Source organism: Erpetoichthys calabaricus, chromosome 7 (assembly GCF_900747795.2).
Source record: "Erpetoichthys calabaricus chromosome 7, fErpCal1.3, whole genome shotgun sequence".
Taxonomy (NCBI): domain Eukaryota; kingdom Metazoa; phylum Chordata; class Cladistia; order Polypteriformes; family Polypteridae; genus Erpetoichthys; species Erpetoichthys calabaricus.
In genome coordinates, this window is record NC_041400.2 from 31,762,555 (window position 1) to 31,790,014 (window position 27,460).

The following is a 27,460-nucleotide window of genomic DNA, read 5'->3' on the forward strand; positions in this document are numbered from 1 at the left end:
GAAAGGCTGAGTCAACTTTTCTCCATTTTAACTGGCTTCAGGTGTGCCAGCACCTGTTTCTTGCCACAGGTGAGTTCAAACGAGCATCATATGCTTGAAATAAAACGATTTACCCGCAATTTTGAAAGGGTGCCAATAATTTTGTCCGGCCCATTTTTGGAGTTCTGTGTGACATGATGTCAGATTTGGCTTTTTTCTCTGTTTTTTTGGGTTGTTCCAATGCACATAAAGGAAATAAACGTGTATATACAAAACATTTGTAATTGCAATAATTTTCTGGGAGAAATGGTGCATTTTCTGGGAACATTCCAGGGGTGCCGATAATTTTGGCCATGACTGTACTAAACACACTGAAGTTGATTAAACATAAAAGATATTCTTTTAGAGGTCCATCTGATACTCACTTTTCTTTGAATCTGTCAAGAACACTTTCTTCTTGGTTTTCTTTTGTAGGAATTGAGCAAAGATCTTATGTATGCAATACTGTGAAAGAGCTATACCCATATAGCTAACACCAATGAGCACTGAGTAAGGCGAATTTTACCTCCAGGTGAAATACTTCAAAAGTTTAAAAACGGCAATACAGATTTTGTATTTCCAGTTTGCAAGTAATGCAGTAAATAAGGAATTCAAATTTAATTAAATACATTCTGATCATGCTTACTTTTGACACTGTTTCTATCTTTGATATTGGAAAATTGTTTTGCTGCATTATAAAAGTGGTATGGTGTGAAAGAAGGAGTATAAAAACTGATTAAAGTTACAGTACTATAATTATTTCATCACTAGAGGGGGTAAGGTTTTGGAGATACTGATTTCCTCAGAATACAGGGATGTCTAAAAGGTCTGAATTTTGTTAACTTTAAATGACTGCAAGATTAAAAAAAAACAAAACAAAAGAATATAATGAAGGCCACAGAAAAGAATACTACTTACACTTTTAGGTGTGGTATATAAATCGCCTGTTTAAAAAAACATTTCAGAGAAAATAAAATCCTCAACGAGTAAAATCAGGATTACCAATCTAATATTTCCAAAACTTTGTATTGTGGGGCAAAGCAAATGAATGGATCAAGAACAGAGTATGAACCTTTCTTGAAATTTCAGTTGCATAAAGTAGAAATATTACAAAATGGCAGGCTCTAGCCTGTCCACGTGCAGCTTTTGCAGGGCTAGGAGGCCAGTGATAGCCACTACTTTCGCTTTCTATCTCTGCCTAAATTTTATTCCGACAGGGCCGGATGTTTGGATCACATTTCCCTCCTAGGTTCTGTCTGGATTCCTTTGTTATTCCTTTCCTCTCTTTTAACGGGCAAATTTTTTGGGTGGGCTAGTGATACTGTTAGTTGTTGAAACGGTTCCTTATGACTTTATTTTATGGGATTTCTATTGAGTGTTATTTTTGGTCATTATTGCTTTTTAAAAACTTCAATAAACACGATGACAAACAGAACAGAGCCTGACAATCTAAGTTTTAAGATATCTGTTACATGTAAGATTTAGTTGATAATTATGGCAGCCCTAACATTTTGAAGATGAGCAGCTACTGCTCAGGCAGAATGGATAAAAACAGGTGGAGGATTAGTATCATAAACTGTATGTAGATAACATCTAGATAGCATTATAGCACAGGTAGTTCTACCTTGTAACAATTACAGTAAAGTTAGGTCCATAAATATTTGGACAGAGACAACGATTATGCAATCATTTTGTTCATCCCACTGAATAAAAGCTGAGAGTCTGCTCTTCAACTGCATCTGAGTTGTTTCATTTAAAATTCATTGTGGTAATGTACAGAACCAAAATTAGAAAAAAGTCCAAATGTCCAAATATTTATGGACCTAACTGTATATCAGCTAAACGTGAGGTGGATGATAATCATAAAAACAAATGACTTAAATATTTGACGTTAATGATAAAGAGTACTGCGGTGGGTTGGCACCCTGCCTGGGATTGGTTCCTGGATGTGCCCTGTGTTGGCTCCAGCAGACCCCCGTGACCCTGTGTTCGGATTCAGCGGGTTGGAAAATGGATAGATGGATGGATAAGAGTAACTTAATCATAAGAGTAACACAGAATTTGTCATTACAGTGATCCCTCGCTATATCGCGCTTCGTCTTTCGCGGCTTCACTCCATCGCGGATTTTATATGTAAGCATATTTAAATATATATCGCGGATTTTTCGCTGCTTCGCGGGTTTCTGCGGACAATGGGTCTTTTAATTTCTGGTATATGCTTCCTCAGTTGGTTTGTCCAGTTGATTTCATACAAGGGACGCTATTGGCAGATGGCTGAGAAGCTACCCAACTTACTTTCTCTCTCTCTCTCTCTCTTGCGCTGACATAGGGGGGTGTGAGCAGGGGGGCTGTTCGCACACCTAGACGATAGGGACGTGTGCAGCTGCTTCCTGAAGGACATGCTGCACGGTGCTTTGCATACTTAAAAGCTCAAAGGGCACGTATTGATTTTTGTTTGAAAAACAAACTCTCTCTCTCTCTCTGCTCCTGACGGAGGGGGTGTGAGCTGCCGCCTTCAACAGCTTTGTGCCGCGGTGCTTCACATACTTAAAAGCAAACAGCCCTATTGATTTGTTTGCTTTACTCTCTGTTTCCTTTGAAGAGGAAAATATGTTTGCATTCTTTTAATTGTGAGACTGAACTGTCATCTCTGTCTTGTCATGGAGCACAGTTTAAACTTTTGAAAAAGAGACAAATGTTTATTTGCAGTGTTTGAATAACATTCCTGTCTCACTACAACCTCCTGTGTTTCTGCGCAAATCTGTGACCCAAGCATGACAATATAAAAATAACCATATAAACATATGGTTTCTACTTCGCGGATTTTCTTATTTCGCGGGTGGCTCTGGAACGCAACCCCCGCGATGGAGGAGGGATTACTGTATTAAAAAAAAAGTACAAACCACCAAAAAAATAAAATATCTGATACTGTTCTTCCAGAGAAAAGATCATGTTTGACATGCATTCAATATTTGTCTCAAAGGAATTGAAAAACATTCACAATTATTTCTGTCTGTAAAATCACTGTCACATTTTAATGGTTACTATTATGGCATAAGTTATATTAAGTTCACATTTTAATCTATATGTGTTACTTTCAGCTACAAATAAATATGAAAATAACAAAATGACTAGTTTGATCTATGAGTAGTTTAATCCATAGTCACCCCAGAATATACCCAGAGACACAGATCTTTGCTCTGCATAGAGCAGCTTAGGTGTCTGAATCAACATAGTAAATGTTTGTATTACACTAAAAGCTATGCCTAGACTACGACAGTGGAAGTGAATTAATTTTTACATTTAAGAAGAAGCACAACTCTGTACTTTCCTGTAAAGCACTGAATAAATGTAGACTGAATAAATGTTACATGTGTGTGTGTTTTTGCTTATTTGCTGCTCTGTGCAACAGGCAAGGTCAGACTATGCTGTAGGCATCTGGTGCACAACAAAGAAAGCAATCTTTCTTGTGTCTAAACTAGAACACCCACAGTGCAGCAATCTATTTTCTCCTACTAAATTTTAACCTTAATTATTAAACCATGATATTGTAAACTCCTTGTCTTTCCATGTCTGCATCTGACACTGATGTAATAAACATAATGGCATTTTTGCATTTTTTAATTAGTCATATTAACAGACCTTCTAAAATACTAGTGTCTGTCAATAGATCTGAAAGTTTCATAATCTGTTATTTTTTTTATTATATCTTCATGCAATCTTTTTTTAGAAAAAAATCCTGTGTGTAATAATGTATAATCATGTATATGAAGCTTCCAGACTGTCCAATGCAACTTTTTAAGACTAAGATGCAAATATTATTACTATTTTGCTGGTTAATGTGGTACAATTTTTGATATAAGTGCTCTTGTTATTTACCTAAAATGATCAACTATTTTATTGAGAGTGCTTTTTATAGCTTATATACATTTTACTCCTTTGTTAAAATTTAAACGTGTTGAAAAATCTCACATTGGATGTGTATAGCTTTTCTTCAATTTAATGTTATTTAGAGTGTTTAAACTATATTTCCTAGAACCTGGGTGTCTAAATAATTCTTTAAAAAATTGCATATTTTAATTACCAGACAGACTGCTTTACAGAAATGCACCTGATACTAGTACTGCCACATAATGTTAACAAATATCGTGACACCTGCTTGAAGAACTAGTAGAAATTTAGAAAATTAAAGTCATAAAAATGTATTTGACATTTGAGACTCCAATCACTAACTTATATAATTAATCAATAAAGAGCATCCTTCATGAGTACATGTGTGATATAGGGCCTTACGAGTTACATGACACTAGAAACCATTAAGACCATAAAGTACTCATGCTAGTATTCATTGCTTCACAATACTGGTTTTAAAATCAGACCTGTTCACAGTCTATAGGAGATATCTGGATGTTCTCCCATATATCTATATGGGCTTTTCTGAGAATACTGCACTTCCCCTCTCACACTGCAAATAGTATGCAGTATCTTAATTTGACTCCCTGGTATCACCAATTACTAATGAGTTCTTCTAAAAAGTAAATCAGCTTTTCTTACCAAAACAGTACACCATAGTCACTATATAAAATAAACGCTTTCAGTGCCATTAACACTTTTTGCATTCTTTCTGCCTTCACTGTGCTCTGAAGTGCATTAAGTCTGCTATTAACTCTGCTCTCTGTCTACTATCATAAACATGCTATGTATCTTTGACTTTGTAAAAGTACTCACTGTGAAAATCAATTCTTATTTTCACTATGCATAATGACCACACTTGATATTTGTGTACTGTACTGACCCAGATTTGCACTGGCTGGCCTCATATTTGATTTTTTCCACTGAATGCGAGACTCGTATTTTAATTGAGATGTCTGCAAAAAGGAAAATATTAGTCTATTAGTGCAAATCACACAATAAGCAAATAAAATGCAGAAAATTATGCTGTGAATGAAATAGAAGTCTAACAGCATATCAAAACAGTGTTCTTTCTTCTCAAAACGATGAAACTTTAAAAGAATATCATCTGCAGTAATTTGTGGCAAAAGGGAACAAAAGGAATGTGGCAATTTCCTGTTTAAGTAAACATTAATATCAACTTATAATAAAAAACAAAACTCTAAATTCAGGTGTTTACCTGAGCTGGCAAAGACCTTGGCTTCTTTTCCTTTGCAACCTTAACCTCAGTGCTCAAATTTTCATATTTTCTTGGGTTAGCACCTTCATTTTGGAGTGAAGGCTCTGAAAGTCTGTTACTTTGTGCTTTTGTCAGACTTTCAGAAGAATGCTTCTCAAAAGTGGAAGAGAAATTCCGGAAAGATTCATCTCTTCGGTTTTCTTCCTTATTGTTTTGATCCCTATAGTATTTAAAAGATATTCCCAATTAAAAATTAAAAAAGCAAGGAAAGCTTTATAACATTTAATGGATAAGACATTGCATGATTGTACCCAGCAAGAAAGGCACATAAATAAGGCAAGTAACACAAACGCTAAATGATCATGAACAGTATGAGAGAACTAAGCATTTATTATAATTAATCATATATAGCATATTGTTAAATAACCATATAGAATGAGACTATAAGGCACTCTCTTACTCTTCTTCCATGTTATACATAAAGGATTTATGTATTAAAGGGTTGCATTCTTTCTGCTTGCTTAAAAAAATAATTAAGACTATCTCACTGCTGTTCTGATCTTCAAGGTTGAATCCCTCCTTCCAACCACTGAGAAATTTAAAACAGTCTATTAATTGCTTCCTGTGAATGTGAAAATAGATGAATGTTTTAAATAAGATAGGATAAAACAAACAATTTTCTATGATTTTAAATATTGGTGAGTGTAACTTCCTATCTATAAATCTGTGCACTTCTGGACAGGCTGCATCACCACATCTTTCAATACCAAAAAGAGGAAACTAACTAAATTAAAGTCTGTTGTTTGCTGGAGCATAGCACAGAATCATCGGTGAAGAGATAAAAAGAAAGTTTTACGAACAACCGCAGGACATTCTAGATGAACTGTGCAACAGAGATTTTAAAATGCTCATAGTCAACTTTAGCATCAAGGTGGGTGAAGACACCACAATCTATCAAGACATCATCAGTACAAACTGGCTAGATCAAATGAATGAATTTCATACCAGATCATACTAGAAGTACTCTGGTCAACGCTGGTGTCATTTACATTTTGTGAAAAAAAAACTCTGTTTTTTTATTAGTTTTACCAGCTTAATACTTAATGTCAAATCAAAACCTGACTAATCGCATAGGTTTTGAAGAAGAAAAAAAAAATAATTGACACTGCAAAACCATGAATGAAGTAATGCTAAAAGAATATTTCAAAGTACTAACACCTCACTTGCAACAGACATTATATATTGGAAAATACTTTTCAAACTAACTGACCTCTGTATGTTACAGAAAACTGAGATTAACCCAAATAACGGAAGGCCACAATTGTACCTGTTATACCAACTTTGTGTAGCCTGGAGAAAATATTCCAAGTTCATAACCCTGAAGTGAATAATTTACACAGAGTGGAACCCAATTACTAAACAGAGCTGAACGCTAAGAAAGTAGATAACTAGCTGTAAATGCCACTGTAACACCTGAGCAGAGTCTCCTTCTTATGGTTTACATATTCAAATTTCACTGTATAATCAAGCATCAACTAACTGTTCAAAAATGCTCATTTGAAATAAATATTTGTGAGCATTGAAGAAATGGTAATAAACAAGTGATGAAAGGTTAAGCAGTTACAAAAAATATGTACAGTCATGTGAAAAAGTAAGTACACCTCATGGAAATTGTTGACTTTTTCAACATATTTGAACAGGCAGATCTTCATGCAAACATTTGCCTACAAATAAAGATGACATACTTGAATAAAAACATAAGGAAAATTTGCCTTTTCAGCAATTTCTTCAATAAAAATATAAAAAGATGTAATGTTTTACTGGGGAAAAAGTAAGTACACCTTGGCCTCCAGAGCTGGTACTGACTCAGTGAAAACGCCTGACTACTCCTCCATGCAAAATCCCTTGAGTTGCAAGATGTGGGCTTTCTTGCATGTACTTTCCCTTTTCAAATCCCCCCACAATTTGAATTAGGCCAGTCCATAACCCTCCATTTCTACCTTTTCAGACATTTCTTGGTGGATGTCCTTGTTCTGTTCAGATCATTATCAAGCTGAAAAGTCGAACTCTGTTTCAACATCAACTTTAAGACAGATGCCCTAACATTTCCTCAACCCTTTTCACAAGATACAGAATTAACTATCATTGATTCATCTGTGCAGAGCACACTGACCCAGAAGGAATGCTCTTTGCCTGTATTTGAAATGGTAAACCACTGTCTTACTCTAAGTATCGTTTTGGACAGTTCCTGGCACACATCTTGCATGCACGTTAAATCAGTGTAATCTCTTCCCGATTGTAGATGCTTGCACTTTGTCACCAACTTTTAAATTTTGGGACTTTTGGAGACTTCTTTTAGTATAAAACACTTAGATCTTGGGCTGTATTTGCTGGGCCCACCTGTTCTGGACAAATTACATTCGCTTGAAATATACACCACTTGTAGATGATTTTCCTTATAATGAAATGATTCATTTCAAATAATTTGCCGATCTTTTCAAATACCTTGCCTGGCATCCACAACCTTCTCTCTGAAGTCTTTTGAGAGCTCCTTTTATCTTGGAATGATGAAAAAACGTGTTATTAGTAAAAAGAACACCAGACCCTAGATATCTGTGGTTTAAAGAAGACAGGTTTCAACTGAATACTCCCTAGGCATTCTCTAATAGTTGACACATTTTTCTAATTCGAAGCGGTGATAAATGGAGGGGTATGCTTACTTTTTGCACGTGACAAATCTGCATTTTTGTAAATTTAGATTATGTGAATAAAAACACTGTGTCAATGTTATGTGTCATCACCTTTATCTGTAGGCACTGTTGGAATGAAGATCTAATATTCTAATATATCTGCCTCTCTTTAAAACTTTTAACACCACAGCATGCCCAAAAGGTCAGATTACCCACAGAGCACTATGAAGATGAGTCGTTAAATACAAGCACCTTCACAATTAAACTTCTGGGCCATCAAAAGCAAGTTAGTTTTAAACTGGTCGAAGTAAGACATATATAGAATTGTAAATAAATGATGATTTAGCCTGAAGGATAAGGAAACAATCAACTTGGAGTTCTTGAAACTTCAGATAGCTTAAAAATGCAGCACATCTTGATTTACAAGACTAAACATACTGTTCTCTACTTGTTTATTAACAGGAAGAATGAAGAACCAACGTACTGAGAGTGAAAAGATATCCCCTTGGCAGTCCCTTTAGGTATAAAAGGCTTGACATCAGGCGATAACTTGCTTCCCTGTGTGTATAGGAGAAATAAGCTATTAGACCACAAAACTGCAACGTCATCTTACGACAGAAATACATGCACATCATTCATGATTATATGCACACAATTATGTACTTATTACACGCAGTTCGGCGTGCTAGTGGGGAGAGCAATAGACAATATGCTCAATAAACTCGAAAGTCTGCGCGCACTCGACAACGCAAGACACCTTTTTGCTAGAACTTGCCAACCATCATTACATGAAAATCTACAAAACACCACAGCCGCCCATGCAGTCAGTGGTTATGTACCCGATTCCATGATTGCATTGGTTGTTATGCTGAAAGTGCAGTTTACAAAACAATACTATATGGAGCAAAGGTTAATCCCCCAAATGACAACCTACGACGCTAAACAAACATAATAATTTCCCCCGATAAATAAGATAGCATATATACATCGTTATATATCTTTTTCATAAACTTCACCTGAGTTTCAGAATCCATGATTTTCAACGGCGACTCAAAACAACATTCTTGCAACTCCGACTGCGCTTCTCGAGTTGTGTGGCTCAATCCCTACTTCCGGGTTGACCTGGAATTTTTGTATCGTGATTAAGGCGAGCGCAGAGGTCCAAAAGTGACGAGATGTTTACAACTTGAAATGAGCAAGCTCTTCAACGAGCAAGCATGAAGCGAGTTTTTACTTTGTTCTTCCAGTTAGATAGCAATTTCTTTATAATATACTTATTTATACAATGATGTATTTGGATTATTGTATTAAAATTAAGCATTACTCAAAGAGAGTTGGATTTGTAGGCTGCTGCTTGCATGGTTGTCATATACAGTACATGTGTAATACAAATCACTATAAAGAAAACACTTTACTACTTTAGTTACACAAATAAACCTATTTATGGAGATCTCTATGTTTTCTGTATTTTTAAATGTTTTTCCTCTGCCAGGAATGTATTTTGCATAGGGTTTCAACTATGTGCATCTGCAAAAGACAGAAATGGTTAAAAAGTTATTTCCAAGCTAAAAAGGAAAGAAGGTTAAAGACATAACGTTTTGGCTGTGTAACCTTCATCAAGTGTGCAAGTAAAAAAAGAGCAGGTAACATATGTCGTGATCTTGTCTCCTGCAAGGAACACTCTAGATAAGCCTTAATAACTATTTAATGATTTAATTAACTAACTGCGTTAAAGCAGATACAATAATAGGAATGTACACCATAAACGTCCAGTTGCTACTGCAATCTCTCCATTACATCTACATATATGCATATGCACTGCACATCCCATATTGTAAAGGTGCTGACAAGTTGCACCAGCCAGTGATGAGCCACCAATAGTAAGAGCTGGCATTCCATTATGCAAAAGAGCAGCTCCAAAGCCAGTGGCAGGGGTGCCTATAAAAAGGACAAAAGGGTCCACTCTGGCACTCAGTGCCAGTGCTTTATTATTTAGGAGGGGAATGAGGGAACAAATCCAGAATATAAGAGCAGATTCAATTTAATGAGGTGTGTATTAGGACAAGCAAGACAGAAATACATTATATAGGATATGTGCATCATTGATTAGGTCTGTAATGGATTATGGAAGTCAAGAATATAATTCTGCCTCACCTCACAATTTCTAAAACTATGAGTTATGACCCTAAATTGGCCATGGATTGGCAGCTTTTGGGTCACACAGAGTCATGATTCATCATTTTATTCAATGGGAATTTGAGAGATTATCCAAGGGGGATTGGGATGACTGATGACCAATCAGATAGACTGGGAAGACACTCAGAATGGCGAGATTGGGTCACAAGAAAAGAAAAATGTTTTAAGAAACACTAATCTAACTTACTGTCTTCATTGAATAAAGCACTTAGACTATGTTTGAGCCCTTTCTTATTTTGCAATGGTGATGGACAGGTTGACAGACGAGATTAGACTGGAGTCCCCATGGACTATAATGTTTGCTGATGACATTGTGATCTGTAATGATAGCAGGGAGCAGGTTGAGGAGACCCTGGAGAGGTGGAGATATGCTCTAGAGAGGAGAGGAATGAAGGTCAGTAGGACCAAGACAGAATACATGCGTGTAAATGAGAGGGAGGTCAGTGGAATGGTGAGGATGCAGGGAGTAGAGTTGATGAAGGGGGATGAGTTTAAATATTTGGGATCAACAGTACAGAGTAATGGGGATTGTGGTAGAGAGGTGAAAAAGAGAGTGCAGACAGGGTGGAATGGGTGGAGAAGAGTGTCAGGAGTAATTTGTGACAGATGGGTATCAGCAAGAGTGAAAGGGAAGGTCTACAGGACGGTAGTGAGACCAGCTATGTTATATGGGTTGGAGATGGTGGCACTGACCAGAAAGCAGGAGACAGACCTGGAGGCAGCAGAGTTAAAGATGCTAAGATTTGCACTGCGTGTGACGAGGATGGATAGGATTAGAAATGAGGACATTAGAGGGTCAGCTCAAGTTGGACGATTGGGAGACAAAGTCAGAGAGGCGAGATTGCGTTAGTTTGGACATGTGCAGAGGAGAGATACTGGGTATATTGGGAGAAGGACGCTAAGGATAGAGCTGCCAGGGAAAAGCAAAAGAGGAAGGCCTAAGCGAAGGTTTATGGATGTGGTGAGAGAGGACATGCAGGTGATGGGTGTAACAGAACAAGATGCAGAGAACGGAAAGATATGGAAGAAGATGACCCGCTGTGGCAACCCCTAACGGGAGCAGCTAAAATAATAATAATAAGAAAACTATGTTTAGTGGCCTTTGCATATACCCAATCAAATGCTTTATTAGTGGAAATGGGAGAATTACCACTGTGTTTGAGAAGGAACTTACTGGGTCTAAACTACTGGCATTCAACAGATGAAACACTAGAATATTGTTGAAAATATCAAAATGGGGAAATGAAATGTGATTCATTCAGTAAAAGAGTTTTAAGACTGGTAGAGGATTCTCCATTCAATATGTTTCTTATTGAGATTGATAAGATTTCTGTTTAGCCGTCATGGTATTTTGTGAAATGAATTATTGATTATATAACAAGAGAAAATATGAATAATGTAAGTTCATTTTCATGGCAGAGTCAGTTATTAAATAATTATTTGGATGATAAGTATAGAAATTTATATTGATAGAACAAAAGACCCTTATGTTAAGAATGTGGCTAATGGAACGGCCATTAGAAAATCAAATGAATGATCAGATTTTTAATAAGAAATGATGGCTACTATTTTTCTTTTTGAATGGATAAACAAGGTTAAACCAATAGGGCTGTTATCTTAATAGACTCATTAACATCTTTAAAAAACATCAAATAGAAATAATCGTTTATTGGAAGTAAAACGTGCCATAACTGGCTTATATTTTAATAATATAATTGTGAAATTTTCTTAGATTCCTGCTCACAAAGGAGTGCATGGAAATAAAAGAGCAGACATGTTATCTAAACAAACTTTGTATAGAACAGATATAGACTTCAAGGTTCCTTTAAGCAAATGTGAATTTAAATGTGTAATTAAAAGGGCAGTTTTTAGGGAATAGCAAACATTTGGTAGAACAGTGATAAAGGAAGAATTTGTTTTGGTTAAAATGTCTAGTAAGTAGTAGGAATAAATGGATAAATAGCAAAAAATATATTTTTAAGAGATTAAAGCTTTGGCATGTTGGACTGAATCAATACTGGCAAGAATAAAACAGGAAAATGTGAGCAATGCGGTATTCAAGAAACATTAGAACACTACCTAATCTGGTGTTTGAAATATAGTAGGGTAAATCAAAAGCTAATCAAGAATAGGAATCTATTTAAAGTATTTATTAAGTATCTAAACATACAGAGGTTGGGAGCATGCACTGATAAGCGTGTTGCCGCACCCACCACATGACGACCCACCTGGATTGGGACCCAAGTGCAGCGGGTGGCCCCTCAGCACCACACTGAACAGTGTGAAGTTTTTTATCGGTAGCTGGAGTGCCAATCCTGCCTCCAACCCCCAAGTTTTCACAGTAAATTGGAGGACCTGCTTGGCAGGGCTTGATGCAGATTAATGTCATACCCAGGACAAAGCAATTGCAGGTTAACAGCCCAAAGGAGTAGAGTCACTTCTGGCATAAGATACAGAAATGTGTAATAAATTCTAGTAGCAATTATAGGTAAAACATGTTATTCTCTCCTTTCATCTTCTCTAATGGCAGCTTTTTCTCACCTACTTTCACCTCTTTTTCTTCTCCTTTCATCTGCCCTGGCCTTGTTTCCTCCTTCCCCTCATTTATAAATTTTATCTGCTCTTTCCTTTTCAGTTGCACACCTAATGAAAACTGTACAGCCAAAACGTTGTGTATTTAAACTTCTTTCGTTTTCAGTGTAGAAATAACTTTCTACCTTTGTGTTTCCTTATTGTGCATACTTTAACTAAAGATTTGAAGCATAGTATATAGTTCTTCTGTTTTCCTGAGTTTTAAACATAGCTGAACCACCTCACACCCACAGGTGAAGAACAGAAGGAGACAGGACTGCATCTGAGCGGGCTCTTCTAGAACACTACAAAATGGCAGAAAATTGTAAACAGTGAGGAATGCATACTAACATAAATGATGGCAATGATAAAATTAAAAGCAAAAGAATTACCTGTCTTTCTGTAAGGCTTTTTTTTATTAGTATATGCAATTTTGCCCATAGGATGATAACCAAATCAAGCTATTTAAAAAATTGTTCATCCTTTAATCACTCATAGATAAGCATAGCTTTGTTTTGTTTAAAATGCGGGTGATGCATTGGTATATGCCAGTAAGCCATTATGGCTGGCACAAGATAAAATTGCACAGGTCAGCATGTATCACCACCAGTATTTCAAAAGAGGACAAATAGTTTGAAGCTGAGTGCAGAGTCTAATCATCCATTCATTCGATTGCATGTTTTCTCTGACTGATTAATGTAATGCAGAGTCATGGGGAGTCAGAGCTCCTGTCAGCAGGGCTGGTGCCATCAACAAGGCGAATAAGGCAGGGTGCAGATCACAAGTGTCAAGCTGCACGGGTTAGCTACGGAACAGTCAATTGTTGCACTAATAAGCTTGGCCTAGCGTGCAAAATAACCTAGCGCAGTATTGGGTGCAGAAAGAAAACTATGCTTCAGGATTGAGGGGATCTCAGTCCAGACCATTTTGAGGTGGGTAGCAGAGATGAGTAACATGTATTTAAGTAAATGTTAAGCTTTGCTTGATCTCTGGAATTGCAGTTGTACTTTTATGTGATATACTGCTGCAGTCCTAATAGATTTTTTTTTTCTATAGTACAATTTGTATTAATCACCCCATCAGTTAAAGGGGTGTAGTTTCCACATGCACTATAGAAATCTTTTTGCTTACATTTTGATCAACTGGAAGGAATTATGCTCCTCTCATTCTTCTAAACCCCTCCTTTAACCGTCACCTTATCGTGGTGGAGGGGTTTGCGTGTCCCAATGATCCTAGGAGCTCTGTTGTCCGGGGCTTTATGCCCCTGGTAGGGCCACCCAAGGCAAACTGGTCCTAGGTGAGGGATGAGACAAAGAGCGGTTAAACAAACCTCCTATGAAGAAAAACCATTTTGGACGGCGTTTTCCCTTGCCCGGACGCGGGTCACCGGGGCCCCACTCTGGAGCCAGGCCTGGAGGTGGGGTTCGATGGCGAGCGCCTGGTGGCCGGGCCTGCACCCATGGGGCTCGGCCGGGCACAGCCCGAAGAGGCAACGTGGGTCCCCCTTCCCATGGGCTCACCACCTATGGGAGGGGCCAAGGAGGTCGGGTGCAGTGTGAGTTGGGTGGTGGCCGAAGGCGGGGACCTTAGCGGTCCGATCCTCGGCTACAGAAACTGGCTCTTGGGACGTGGAATGTCACCTCTCTGAAGGGGAAGGAGCCTGAGCTAGTGTGCGAAGTTGAGAGGTTCCAGCTAGATATAGTCGGGCTCACCTCGACGCACAGCTTGGACTCTGGAACCAATCTCCTTGAGAGGGGCTGGACTCTCTACCACTCTGGAGTTGCCCCCGGTGAGAGGCGCCGAGCAGGTGTGGGTATACTTATTGCCCCCCAACTTGGAGCCTGTACATTGGGGTTTACCCCGGTGGACGAGAGGGTAGCCTCCCTTCGCCTTCGGGTGGGGGGACGGGTCCTAACTGTTGTTTGTGCGTATGCACCGAACAGCAGTTCGGAGTACCCACCCTTTTTGGAGTCCCTGGAGGGGGTGCTAGAGGGCATACCTTCTGGGGACTCCCTCGTTCTGCTGGGAGACTTCAATGCTCACGTGGGCAATGACAGTGAGACCTGGAAGGGCGTGATTGGGAGGAATGGCCCCCCTGATCTGAACCCGAGCGGTGTTTTGTTATTGGACTTCTGTGCTCGTCACGGATTGTCCATAACGAACACCATGTTCAAGCATAGGGGTGTTCATATGTGCACTTGGCACCAGGACACCCTAGGCCTCAGTTCGATGATCGACTTTGTGGTCGTGTCGTCGGACTTGCGGCCACATGTCTTGGACACTCGGGTGAAGAGAGGGGCGGAGCTGTCAACTGATCACCACCTGGTGGTGAGTTGGCTTCGATGGTAGGGGAGGATGCCGGTCAGGCGTGGTAGGCCCAAACGTGTTGTGAGGGTCTGCTGGGAACGTCTGGCAGAGCCCCCTGTCAGAAGTAGCTTCAACTCCCACCTCCGGCAGAACTTCGACCACATCCCGAGGGAGGTGGGGGACATTGAGTCCGAATGGGCCATGTTCCGTGCCTCTATTGTTGAGGCAGCTGACCGGAGCTGTGGCCGTAAGGTGGTCGGTGCCTGTCGTGGCGGCAATCCCCGAACCCGCTGGTGGACACCGGCGGTGAAGGATGCCGTCAAGCTGAAGAAGGAGTCCTACAGGACCCTTTTGTCCTGTGGGACCCCGGAGGCAGCTGATAGGTACCGGCAGGCCAAGCGGAATGCGGCTTTGGTGGTTGCTGAGGCAAAAACTCGGGCGTGGGAGGAGTTTGGGGAGGCCATGGAGAATGACTTTCGGACGGCTTCGAGGAGATTCTGGTCCACCATCCGGCGTCTCAGGAAGGGGAAGCAGTGCAGTGTCAACACTGTATATGGTGGGGATGGTGCGCTGCTGACCTCGACTCGGGACGTTGTGGGTCGGTGGGGGGAATACTTCGAAGACCTCCTCAATCCCATTAACATGCCTTCCAATGAGGAAGCAGAGCCTGGGGACTCAGAGGTGGGCTCCCCCATCTCTGGGACTGAGGTCACCGAGGTGGTCAAAAAACTCCTTGGTGGCAGGGCCCCGGGGGTGGATGAGATACGCCCGGAGTTCCTCAAGGCTCTGGATGTTGTAGGACTGTCTTGGCTGACACGCCTCTGCAACATCGCATGGACATCAGGGACAGTGCCTCTGGATTGGCAGACCGGGGTGGTGGTCCCCCTCTTTAAGAAGGGGGATCGGAGGGTGTGTTCCAACTACAGAGGAATCACACTCCTCAGCCTCCCTGGAAAAGTCTATTCAGGGGTCCTGGAGAGGAGGGTCCGTCGGATAGTCGAGCCTCGGATTCAGGAGGAACAGTGTGGTTTTCGTCCTGGTCGCGGAACAGTGGACCAGCTCTATACCCTTAGCAGGGTCCTGGAGGGTGCATGGGAGTTTGCCCAACCAGTCTACATGTGTTTTGTGGACTTAGAAAAGGCATTCGACCGTGTCCCTCGGGGAATCCTGTGGGGGGTACTCCGAGAGTATGGGGTACCGGCCCCCCTGATAAGGGCTGTTCAGTCCCTGTACGATCGGTGCCAGAGCTTGGTCCGCATTGCCGGCAGTAAGTCGAACCCGTTTCCAGTGAGAGTTGGACTCCGCCAGGGCTGCCCTTTGTCACCGATTCTGTTCATAACTTTTATGGACAGAATTTCTAGGCGCAGCCAGGGTGTTGAGGGGGTCCGGTTTGGTGGGCTCAGGATTGGGTCACTGCTTTTTGCAGATGATGTTGTCCTGTTTGCTTCATCAGGCCGTGATCTTCAGATCTCTCTGGATCGGTTCGCAGCCGAGTGTGAAGCGGCTGGGATGAGAATCAGCACCTCTAAATCCGAGACCATGGTCCTCAACCGGAAAAGGGTGGAGTGCCCTCTCAGGGTTGGTAGCGAGATCCTGCCCCAAGTGGAGGAGTTCAAGTATCTCGGGGTCTTGTTCACGAGTGAGGGAAGAATGGAGCGTGAGATCGACAGGCGGATCGGTGCGGCATCCGCAGTAATGCGGGCGTTGCATCGGTCTGTCGTGGTGAAAAAGGAGCTGAGCCGCAAGGCGAAGCTCTCAATTTACCAGTCGATCTATGTTCCTACCCTCACCTATGGTCATGAGCTATGGGTAGTGACCGAAAGAACGAGATCGCGAATACAAGCGGCTGAAATGAGTTTCCTCCGCAGGGTGTCTGGGCTTTCCCTTAAAGATAGGGTGAGAAGCTCAGTCATCCGGGAGGGGCTCAGAGTAGAGCCGCTGCTCCTCCGCATCGAGAGGAGTCAGATGAGGTGGCTCGGGCATCTGATCAGGATGCCTCCTGGACGCCTCCCTGGTGAGGTGTTCCAGGCACGTCCAACCGGGAGGAGGCCCCGGGGAAGACCCAGGACACGCTGGAGGGACTATGTCTCTCGACTGGCCTGGGAACGCCTTGGGATTCTCCCGGAAGAGCTAGAAGAAGTGGCCGGGGAGAGGGAAGTCTGGGCATCTCTGCTCAAGCTGCTGCCCCCGCGACCCGACCTCGGATAAGCGGGAGACAATGGATGGATGGATGGATCATTCTTCTAAAGTGCTTCCTCACAGAATATAAAGAGTAGGGGCAGTGTGGCATTGTGCAGGGATAGTCTGGCATAGTTGTTTTAGGTTTTGCACTTCAGCCCCTGACGATGTAGGTTCAAATCCTGTTACAGATATTGTGTGACCATGGGCAAGTCACTTCACCTGTCTGTGCTCAATCGGAAAAACAAAGGAAATGTAACCAATTGCATCTCAAAAGTTGTAGTCAACTTGGATAGGTAGATACATAGATCTTTATTTGTTCCCAGGGGAAATTTGGCTTTGCACAGACGCTTAAAACTTAAATAAATAAAGTATATATAGTGGTGTGTGGGACAAAGAGCTGCACAAGAGAAGAGGAGGCGAGTCCAGGTTTCCAAAAGAAAAGCAGCTTTATTGTTGTCAAGACAGGAACAGCAGGCAAGCAGGGTCAATGATGTTGTCCTGTATTCACTTCCTTCTCAGATTAAAAGAAAAGATAGCCTTCCTGCACAAGTGAGGAGACAGATAATGAGCCTATGGGCCAGGTCAGCAGCCGGTTTTAAATGTTCCACAAATCGACTAGCGGGCGATAAATGCGTTACGTGGAAAGCGTGCATACTTCCAGTTGCACCAGCAGCGAACAACCAGTCCGTGCCTGCGTTAACCGAGGCCTACAGCGCAGTTGGGGATGTCTGGACCTCAAACATAACGCACACATACCCATATACAGCGCATCACTTTTTCCACATTTTGTTATGTTACAGCCTTATTCCAAAATGGATTAAATTCATTTTTTCCCCTCAGAATTCTACACACAACACCCCATAATGACAACGTGAAAAACGTTTACTTGAGGTTTTTGCAATTTTATTAAAAATAAAAAAATTGAGAAAGCACATGTACATAAGTATTCACAGCCTTTGCCATGAAGCTCAAAATTGAGCTCAGGTGAATCCTATTTTCCCAGATCATCCTTGAGATGTTTCTGCAGCTTAATTTGAGTCCACCTGTGGTAAATTCAGTTGATTGGACATAATTTGGAAAGGCACACACCTGTCTATATAAGGTCCCACAGTTGACAGTTCATGTCAGAACACAAACCAAGCATGAAGTCAAAGGAATTGTCTGTAGACCTCCGAGACAGGATTGTCTCGAGACACAAATCTGGGGAAGGTTACAGAAACATTTCTGCTGCTTTGAAGGTCTCAATGAGCACAGTAGCCTCCATCATCCGTAAGTGGAAGAAGTTTGAAACCACCAGGACTCTTCCTAGAGCTGGCTGGCCATCTAAACTGAGCGATCGGGGGAGAAGGGCCTTAGTCAGAGAGGTGATCAAGAACCCGATGGTCACTCTGTCAGAGCTCCAGAGGTCCTCTGTGGAGAGAGGAGAACCTTCCAGAAGGACAACCATCTCTGCAGCAATCCACCAATCAGGCCTGTATGGTAGAGTGGCCAGACGGAAGCCACTCCTTAGTAAAAGGCACATGGCAGCCTGCCTGGAGTTTGCCAAAAGACACCTGAAGGACTCTCAGACCATGAGAAAGAAAATTCTCTGGTCTGATGAGACAAAGATTGAACTCTTTGGCGTGAATGCCAGGAGTCACGTTTAGAGGAAACCAGGCACCGCTCATCACCAGGCCAATACCATCCCTACAGTGAAGCATGGTGGTGGCAGCATCATGCTGTGGAGATGTTTTTCAGCGGCAGGGACTGGGAGACTAGTCAGGATAAAGGGAAAGATGACTGCAGCAATGTACAGAGACATCCTGGATGAAAACCTGCTCCAGAGCGCTCTTGACCTCAGACTGGGGCGACGGTTCATCTTTCAGCAGTACAATGACCCTAAGCACACAGCCAAGATATCAAAGGAGTGGCTTCAGGACAACTCTGTGAATGTGCTTGAGTGGCCCAGCCAGAGCCCAGACTTGAATCCGATTGAACATCTCTGGAGAGATCTTAAAATGGCTGTGCACCGACACTTCCCATCCAACCTGATGGAGCTTGAGAGGTGCTGCAAAGAGGAATGGGCGAAACTGGCCAAGGATAGGTATGCCAAGCTTGTGGCATCATATTCAAAAAGACTTGAGGCTGTAATTGCTGCCAAAGGTGCATCGACAAAGTATTGAGCAAAGGCTGTGAATACTTATGTACATGTGATTTCTCAGTTTTTTTTTATTTTTAATAAATTCGCAAAAACCTCAAGTAAACTTTTTTCACATTGTCATTATAGGGTGTTGTGTGTAGAATTCTGAGGAAAAAAATGAATTTAATCCCTTTTGGAATAAGGCTGTAACATAACAAAATATGGAAAAAGTGATGCGGTGTGAATACTTTCCGGATGCACTGCATGTATCTCTATTATATAAAAAAAAGTACTTGCCAACTCTTTTCAGCATCGATATTCTAACTCTAGAAGACAATCCACAGGAAAGTATGCATAGAAAAACAAAAAAATAAAAAATAAACACAAGATTGACTTGTGTGTGCCCTTCACCTGAACATCTTAAAAGGTTTGTGTTGCATTCACTGCTTCATTGGCTTAATTTCTAAATGTAAACTTATAAAACAGTAGTTGAAAACTATTATAATAGACACTCTCAAACTTCCACAAATAGCCCTTTTATAGCACAGTCTGGCTAAATGACTGGCTCAAGGTCACATTGTATGTCACCAATATGCATTAGCCACAGCACCATACTGCTAAGTCTTTTAAACATGGAGCTTAGCCATTCTGAAATTATTAGGTTCACCATTAGCTCCTAACAAGGCAGAAGTATTTGGGGGCCACTTCTATAGCTTCAACGTAACTTTACTGATATTGCCAGGTCCGCAACACTTGAGCACTATGAACAGTCCAAATAAGATAAGGTTATGGTTAAAAAAATAGGGTTTGTTTAGGAAAGGCTGGGCAGACGTCATCTTGGCAGAATTTGGGAACCAGCATATTAGGCAGGTTATGTACGTATCCACTTGTATTAGGTGAATTCAAAAGCACCAGCTGCTCCAAAGATTTGAAAATTAGGATACAAGAAAGATACCATGAGTGGGACCAAATTCAAATCAATTTTCTTAAAAATTCTGAGATTACAGCAGTATTATTCCAAATGAACTTCCACAAACCCTACAAAAGGAGAAAAAAAAAAAAACAAAAAAAACACACACACACACACACCTATACAAGTAACACAGTATCAATATATAATTTAAGCTTTGATGTTTAATTGCTTTACTTTTACCACAGCATGAAATTTATTAAAAAAGTCCATACTGGAGCATAAGGCATAATGTCTGTCAAAGAACAGCAGATATACAAACATGGGAGCTATTTAATTTCTTTAACAAGGGACCATTTAAAATCTTATTTGGCAGTAGCAGGGGCTCATTATGTTACAAATTCACTAATATAAGCAGCAATACAATATTTATATTCATGGTTTAGACAAAGATCAACTCATGCAGCTTTGCCCACATTAGGAAGTGAATGATCATGCTACTTCACAAAATCAATTGATTTAGAATTTGTTAGCTGGACTCCATTATACCTTAATACTCTCATCCCATCAAACTGTTTTAGCGAAGAGTGTAAGCAGTATGTTTAAACACACCAATGCACCAGAGATCATTCAGGACATTAGTATTAGTGACAAAGACACACACACACAAAAAAAACCAACTTTAACAATTCAGAATTGCAAAGCACTGTCACTAATAACCAATTCTAAGTAAAACAAAAACACATGAACTAAAACCTCAGAATTCATAGAAAGCAAATTTATAGTTAATCTCCAACTAAAATCTTTTAACCAGCTTTTTACACTCAAATGTCTTAGTTTTTCAAATAAATAAAAAAATTAGATATCTTCAGCATTTTAAAAATAGGTTTATTAAGTGAAAATGTCACAAATTTTCCAACAACCGTACAAGAAAAAGTGGTACATGAAAGTTACAAGAGCGTGTAGTCTTGGACTAGAAACCACTCCATGTACTATCTTGAACTTGCAAAATGTGATCCCACTTCTTTGGTTTCAAGCCTAGGTTACCCTTTATGTCTGGAAGCCAGGCACATTTATCAGGAATTACAGGTGCCTACATTTATAAAAGTAGGCAATATGCACTAAGCACAAATTTATACAGATCTAAGAAATTAATGACTTCTAATAACAGTGATGCCTTGATAGCTGGTGGGCAAAACTAAACATTATCTAGTTCTGGATTTGTTTTTAAAGCTCTAAACAATGGTAACTGAAGAAAGATTTATCTATGCATTAAAAATTCTACTAAGTCTGTAGAAACTTCTGGAAAAGTGAAACCAAACGTATAGAAAAAAATCTAACGCTGGTCTCACACGGCCATGCAGATGGGATATTTCTAACTGCACTTCACCTTGTTTACAAAAAAAATTATCTTAAAACTCAAAGTATTTTGACAAAAAAATAAAACTGCAGTAATTTCTCCATGCTTGGAGTTAATGAAGTATTGAGTCATCTACCATTAGCTATATATAGTCTAATTAAAACTAATGAGGATAAACAATTGAATCTACCTAGTATAAATTAAAATGAAAATACAAAGACAAAATACCCAATGACTACAAAATCAAGTTGTGTCAGACGTCAGAAGTCCTTTATATAAAAATATTTCAGATAGCAAGGTCCAGTTTAGTAGCTATAGATATAAAGCAGAACAGAAATAATTGGGATTTATACAGTCTTGGAATACAAGATGCCAAACACTTATGAAATTTTCAAGACTGAGCACTGAAGATCTAAAAACAGTGCATTTTTTTGACTTGTACCATGGGAACAGTACTTTATTTTAACCTCATTACCAAATACATTTCTTTAAACTGGAGATGAAAAACAATGCACATTCATAAATGAAATAAGACAAAATATTAACTTTATTGAAAAGAGCTGAAAGGAAAAGGAGGAAAGACAAACATAGTAAGCACATTCAACACACACTTTGTCAACAGCATTACATCTTTTAACAAATTTTAGCCCCTTTAACATCCATTGAGACATCCAATAATTCTGCTTATCTGTATTATATGGAGCTCTGTTGCTGTGAAGAATACAGCTGATGCAGAGGAGATGACAAGTAGTTTGTACACATCCAAGTATTCACTGAATACCACTTTATATATGTAGTCCCAGAAGATTCAAATGATTCCAGAATATTCAGTCTTTTGGGAGAGGTCGTCTAAACAACAGAATGTGTGGCTCTGTAGGAGAGAAGGATTTAAAAAAAAAAAAAAAAAGTAAAAAAAAAGTTCTCTCTAAATAAAGGAATGATTTATAAAAAAAATATTGACTAGAAGTTAAACAACTTTCCCTCAAGAAAACACTGAATCCATTTAAAAATTGCAACAAAACAAACTTAGTGAATTATACAGTATGTTTCTAAACTTTAAGTTGTTTCAAGTAATTTATGTACAGAAAATGAAAACTAGCTTTAGATAAGGAATCCAAATACTAAGTGAACACCAAGATCGATTAGTCCTCAGTCTATGAAATGACAGCAGTTAAAATGAAGCTAGCAGAAGTAACATTTCAAAATGAACAGAGAGAGAGAGAGAAAAGAGAGAGAAACCTGTACACTAGGGAATTAGGGACAAATCAAATCTTATAAAGAATATGGATGACAAGAATTCAAGCTTAACTAGGGCCAAATTAATTTTCCATGATTCATTACATAATTTATCACAATGGATCAATTGTATACACTATAGACTCAAAATGTGTTAGTATGAATAGATTATTTGATTAGTCCACTGATGGCGAATGTTTTGGGCTTAGCATGTCAAAAACTCTGAAAATTCCTAACGACTCTTTAGGGCAAGCCACCCACCAAATTTACAAATTATCGATTTGAGTCAAAGGAAAGTGGTGAAGTTATCAGAACTTTATTCATACAACTTTATACTGTGTGTGCAGTTGGTCAAAATGTTAATGGCATCAAGACAGCTTTAGGCTAGGAAAGCAAATAAAAGGCTTAATACTCAAAATATGGTATGTCAGTTATGTGTCAACATTCCTCTGAGAAGCTGTGGCATTCATACAGGCTATTCACTTATACCGTGCAAGCTATAAGTACTTTAAGGTTTGCAAGAAATCAGGAAGCAAAACATCACAAGAAACTAAGCAGACCTGAGACTTATACAGCATAGGTTGTTCAAGGCATAGTGAATTCTAGCTTAAAAAAACCTAAAGTGACTAAAACAGCAACTTGGCATTTTTCAGCCCGTTTAAAACGTTAAGGTGCAAAATAGAAAGGGTACCTAACTGAAGTGGGTTCCTTATAATTGCGATTTAGTCATTTTAAATGGATGCGATAAAAAAAAACTGCCAATTTAAAACTTTCTTTCAAAACGTGTGTATTAAAGTGTTTAAGAGGCCAAATGGCAGTACCCATACTGCAGGTGCATCACTCACAAACACTGAAATTATTCCATGCAGCAAGGAGAACAGGTCACCTCTGACCCGCAGTCAACTGGAAAATGCTTGCATCTAAGGTAAACACTAAGGCACGTAACCTGCCTTAAGGAGCACAAGACTCCTTCAGAAATGGAGAGAGGGAAAAAAAAATACCTTTAACCCAATTTCATACACCTTAACGTGTTTGAGGATAGAATCAATCCACAAGGTCTATTGCCTACTGTTAAATATGGGAAGGAATGCATGAATTATGTACTTCTTAGTGCTAGAAAAAATGCAAACAAGTAGAACAGAACAGTTCTAAGCACAAACGTGAACCAAAGCACAGAATATCTAGACAACCTTTCTGAGGGACAAACAAAGGCACAAGACCCCTGCAAACAGCCCAAACCCACCAAAAATGGAACCCAAAGTCATTATTCCTTGACTGCCATACCAATATTCAAATACAAAATTAACCAAAAATGTTTAACCATACTAGGGAATAATTTGATTAGTGGCACAAACTTTAAAGACATATTGTAGCTCTACTAAAAAGGTCACCCTGTAACTAACTGTAATGCTGTGTGTTTTGAAAAGAGCCATGTACTCTTGACAGCTACTGTGAACTATTGGCTACAAAATGCTGAAGGTAGAGAAAACATTGACAACTCCACAAAGATTTGTCTCAAATACCATCATAACATTCACTGTGCAAAACAAACACACTGATGCCTGAACTAATATTTGAAGAAAAATTCATCATCCTGTAGTCCCCCACCCCGAGTGCGAGAGAGAGAGAAATTGGTTGGGATGACACTATAAGCAATGTTTGCACAAAAGGCTTTAGGTGAAAATTGCTTTTTTTCAGCAAGACAGAAACCACATGTATCAATATATTAAATGTTTATTGGAATGGAATTTCATGTCTTAGAATGACCAGATCACAGACCAACGTAAATTTGGTGACCAAGCATGATTACACAAGGTATCCAAGCAATCAAGAGCAGTTTTAAGCAATACTGTAATGTATAATTCGGAAAACATTCTCAAAATATGTAGGATGCATCTTGTTCCTGTCATAACTGCTAATTTGGGACAGCAACTAACATTTAAAGATTGTCTTGCAAAAGTAAATTTCGTAAACTTTGAATAACATAGAAACTCCATTACATTACACTATTGCTTTAGTCTGACTCAACTGTAATATTTAAGTGGATAAGGTAAGTCTTTAAGGTAGTTTGCAAGAAAAAAAAAGTCAATTACTGGTTTATTCGCCATTCTATCCAGATGTGCAATCCCAGTTTTCTTCATCTATGAGCAAAAATATCACTTTGGTATTGCGGATGTACAACCAAAAATATAACAGCACCCATGGTATTGAGACATCTAGAACACAGCTTTTAGGCAAAATTGCGTAAAGTCCTTGCCAAATATCAATTACAGGTAATTTGATGAACATCTTGCGTTTTCTTAAAAACAAGGCTAACAAAGTGGATTTTTCACTCAGTTTCTCTTAATTTTGGCAAAGGTTAAAGAAATAAAGCACTTTGCCATTGTTGTAATTTACAGTATTGCTGCCAAAACATTAGTCCTTCAACAACACTGTATTGGTTTACATCTCCCAGAACAAGGTTATAAATATTTTAAAACACTGAGGCATTACAATAATGCTTTACTATGTTTCAAAGTGATGCCAAACAGTAAACAAATATGTAAAAGAAAAAAATTATTAAAATAGTCACCAACATGTGTATTTCATTATATATTTAAAATATTTCTTGCAAACACTTTACATTCTAAACATTTTATTTAATCATTCTCAAACTGCTTTTCCCAGTCAGTTTCTGGGGACCCATGCCCTTTTCTAGCATTCAGGTCTAAGGCAACGATCAATCCAAATACAAGTTACACTAACAAGAAAAATTAGGGTTTACAACCTAACAGGTACCCTTTGGGATTGTAATGCAAGTCAAAAATTATACTCACTGCAAATAACATCCATATATTTACTAAAAGTTAAAAATACATAACTAGACAGTACCTGGTTCATGAATCATGTAATGCACCCAGCCTAGACTCTGCTGAACACCCAGTCTTCTCCATTCTTCTTCAGACATTAGGTGAGTTTTGGGCACCTGTTTTGCAAGTTCCTTTGGTAACATAACATGCCTGTTGGTTCAAAAAATAATGTTTTTAAATACTTTCATCTTACCAAAACTTCATCATTAAAATGTGTATTACTAAACTTACAACCTATTCCATGCAATCCAAAAATAAGTTAGTGGAGCTTGTATCGGTTTTTCTTTTACCTCTCAATAGCTGAATTGTTGTCTTCGTTTTTTAAAAAAAGAGACCAAACTTATGCATGGTATTTAAGTTGTATAATGTAATTTAAGCACAACCTCTCTTGTACCTCAATCAGTGTCAAAATGCAACATTAAAATTGTTTGAGTCAAAATTTTAGTTCATGTTCTTTCTTAATTGAATCATTTATCCTACTCCCAGTTTAAAATGACAGGTCTCTGAAAACACCAGAATTTGCATGGAAATAGCAGTGTAGACCGACAATACAGTATGTGAATATTTAAATTGTGCGAATTATCAAATGTGACAAACACAAATGGATGCCTATATCCATGCCCCAAGGCGTTTAATTTTTATTTGGCTCAGCAAATGATTGGCAGCAAACAATCTTAAACATGCCAAGTTTTCTTACATTTCCCTACCCGCAACAACCATCTAGTTCTGTACTATCAGTTTTCTATTTAACTTTTGGCATACAGCTTCAGAAATAAAACTGAGCAGTGTCCCTTTCCAAATCGCATACCGCATCCATCGCATCGTCCAAGCTTGCTTAAATTTGGGTAGGGTCACAGGGAACCTATCCAAGCAAGCATATGGCACAAAGAAACAGTCATCCCTGGGTAGGGTGCCAGTCTACAGCAGGGTGAACGAACACACAAACACCCATACACTAAGACAGTGGTTTCCAAACCTCTGTGTCCTAGGGACCCCCAGGGCTGCAGGCTTTTGTTCCAAGCAATGTTCATTTTTAATAGGTCTAAAAACATAATTAAATGCTCTTTCCCAGTTTCTATTTTTTGGGGTTAATGAAGAAATTACAAAAGTGTATTAATACATTAACAAAAATTAAGCAGTTATATGTGGATAATGCATTGTTTTTTTCTTTATGTTCCTCCTGATTTGCTCTCTGCCTTTCCATTATTGACTAATTAGTTAGTCTGACTCTGAAGCAGTTGCAGCCTTTCATCATTTAGTGTTGATCACATTGTCTGCTTTGCTTGTTTTTAATTGTTACAATTCGGATACAATGATGTAAGCAGACAACACAGAATAAGGGAAGAATATTGGAAAACAAAAAGTTAAGCATTTAAAGCTATAGCAAAAAAACATTTCGAAATGTCTTTGAATGTTAAAAAAAACAACTATCATACTGCTGTACTTTTCTGAATACAGAATGAGGGAGGAAAAAAAAAACAATCATTTATCTAAATGAGATCAATTACTATCGCTTATTGTGAATCCGGTTGAAACAAAAACCTGCAGCCACTGGGGGCCAAGTTTGGGAACCACGGCACTGAAGTGTTGCTGCATGTGTCCGCGCCAGTTTAGCATCATCAGTCCACTTAACTTACATGCCTCTGGACTATGGGAAGAACAAGCAAACTCCATGTAGAAAGGACACAGGATGCGAACAGTGTTGCCACTAACTTTTAGGAAAAACATTGACCATGTAACCAAATAAATACAGAAAAACAGATGTTTAATAGGGTGTACAAGGAATGTTCTAATTAAATATAACAGCAGCACGTCTGCCAAATAAATCCAAGTGTAAAAAAACTATAATATTCCTGATAAGAAAGAAATATCATTTTCAAGTTTGGGAGCAG

The 27,460-nt window shown here is 39.2% G+C and overlaps 2 protein-coding genes across 18 annotated transcripts in view; both read right to left on the minus strand.

Annotated features, from left to right (window-relative positions):
- The window catches only part of LOC114654357 (selenocysteine insertion sequence-binding protein 2-like), a 198,279-nt gene that overhangs the window by 52,918 nt on the left and 117,901 nt on the right, over window positions 1-27,460 (minus strand). The window contains exons 1-4 of one of the 15 annotated variants that reach the window (XM_051929710.1): window positions 8,856-8,959; window positions 8,324-8,397; window positions 5,150-5,369; window positions 4,814-4,886 (exon numbers count right to left, since the gene is read on the minus strand). The exons of 9 other annotated variants lie outside the window; for them this stretch is intronic. In XM_051929710.1, the coding sequence (XP_051785670.1) occupies window positions 4,814-4,886; window positions 5,150-5,369; window positions 8,324-8,397; window positions 8,856-8,873 (385 nt within the window). In that variant the 5' untranslated portion in view covers window positions 8,874-8,959. Of the gene's footprint in view, window positions 1-4,746; window positions 4,887-5,149; window positions 5,370-8,323; window positions 8,398-8,855; window positions 8,960-27,460 lie in introns of those variants that run through there. 5 more of the 15 variants (XM_051929711.1, XM_051929715.1, XM_051929717.1 and 2 more) reach the window with 5 other exon arrangements.
- Window positions 20,998-27,460, minus strand: part of LOC127525815 (cyclin-dependent kinases regulatory subunit 2) — a 141,878-nt gene continuing 135,415 nt past the window's right edge. For all 3 annotated transcript variants that reach the window (XM_051929731.1, XM_051929732.1, XM_028804854.2), the window contains 2 exons: window positions 25,591-25,718; window positions 20,998-22,354 (listed from right to left, as the gene is read on the minus strand). In XM_051929731.1, the coding sequence (XP_051785691.1) occupies window positions 22,311-22,354; window positions 25,591-25,718 (172 nt within the window). In that variant the 3' untranslated portion in view covers window positions 20,998-22,310. The remainder of the gene's footprint in view (window positions 22,355-25,590; window positions 25,719-27,460) is intronic.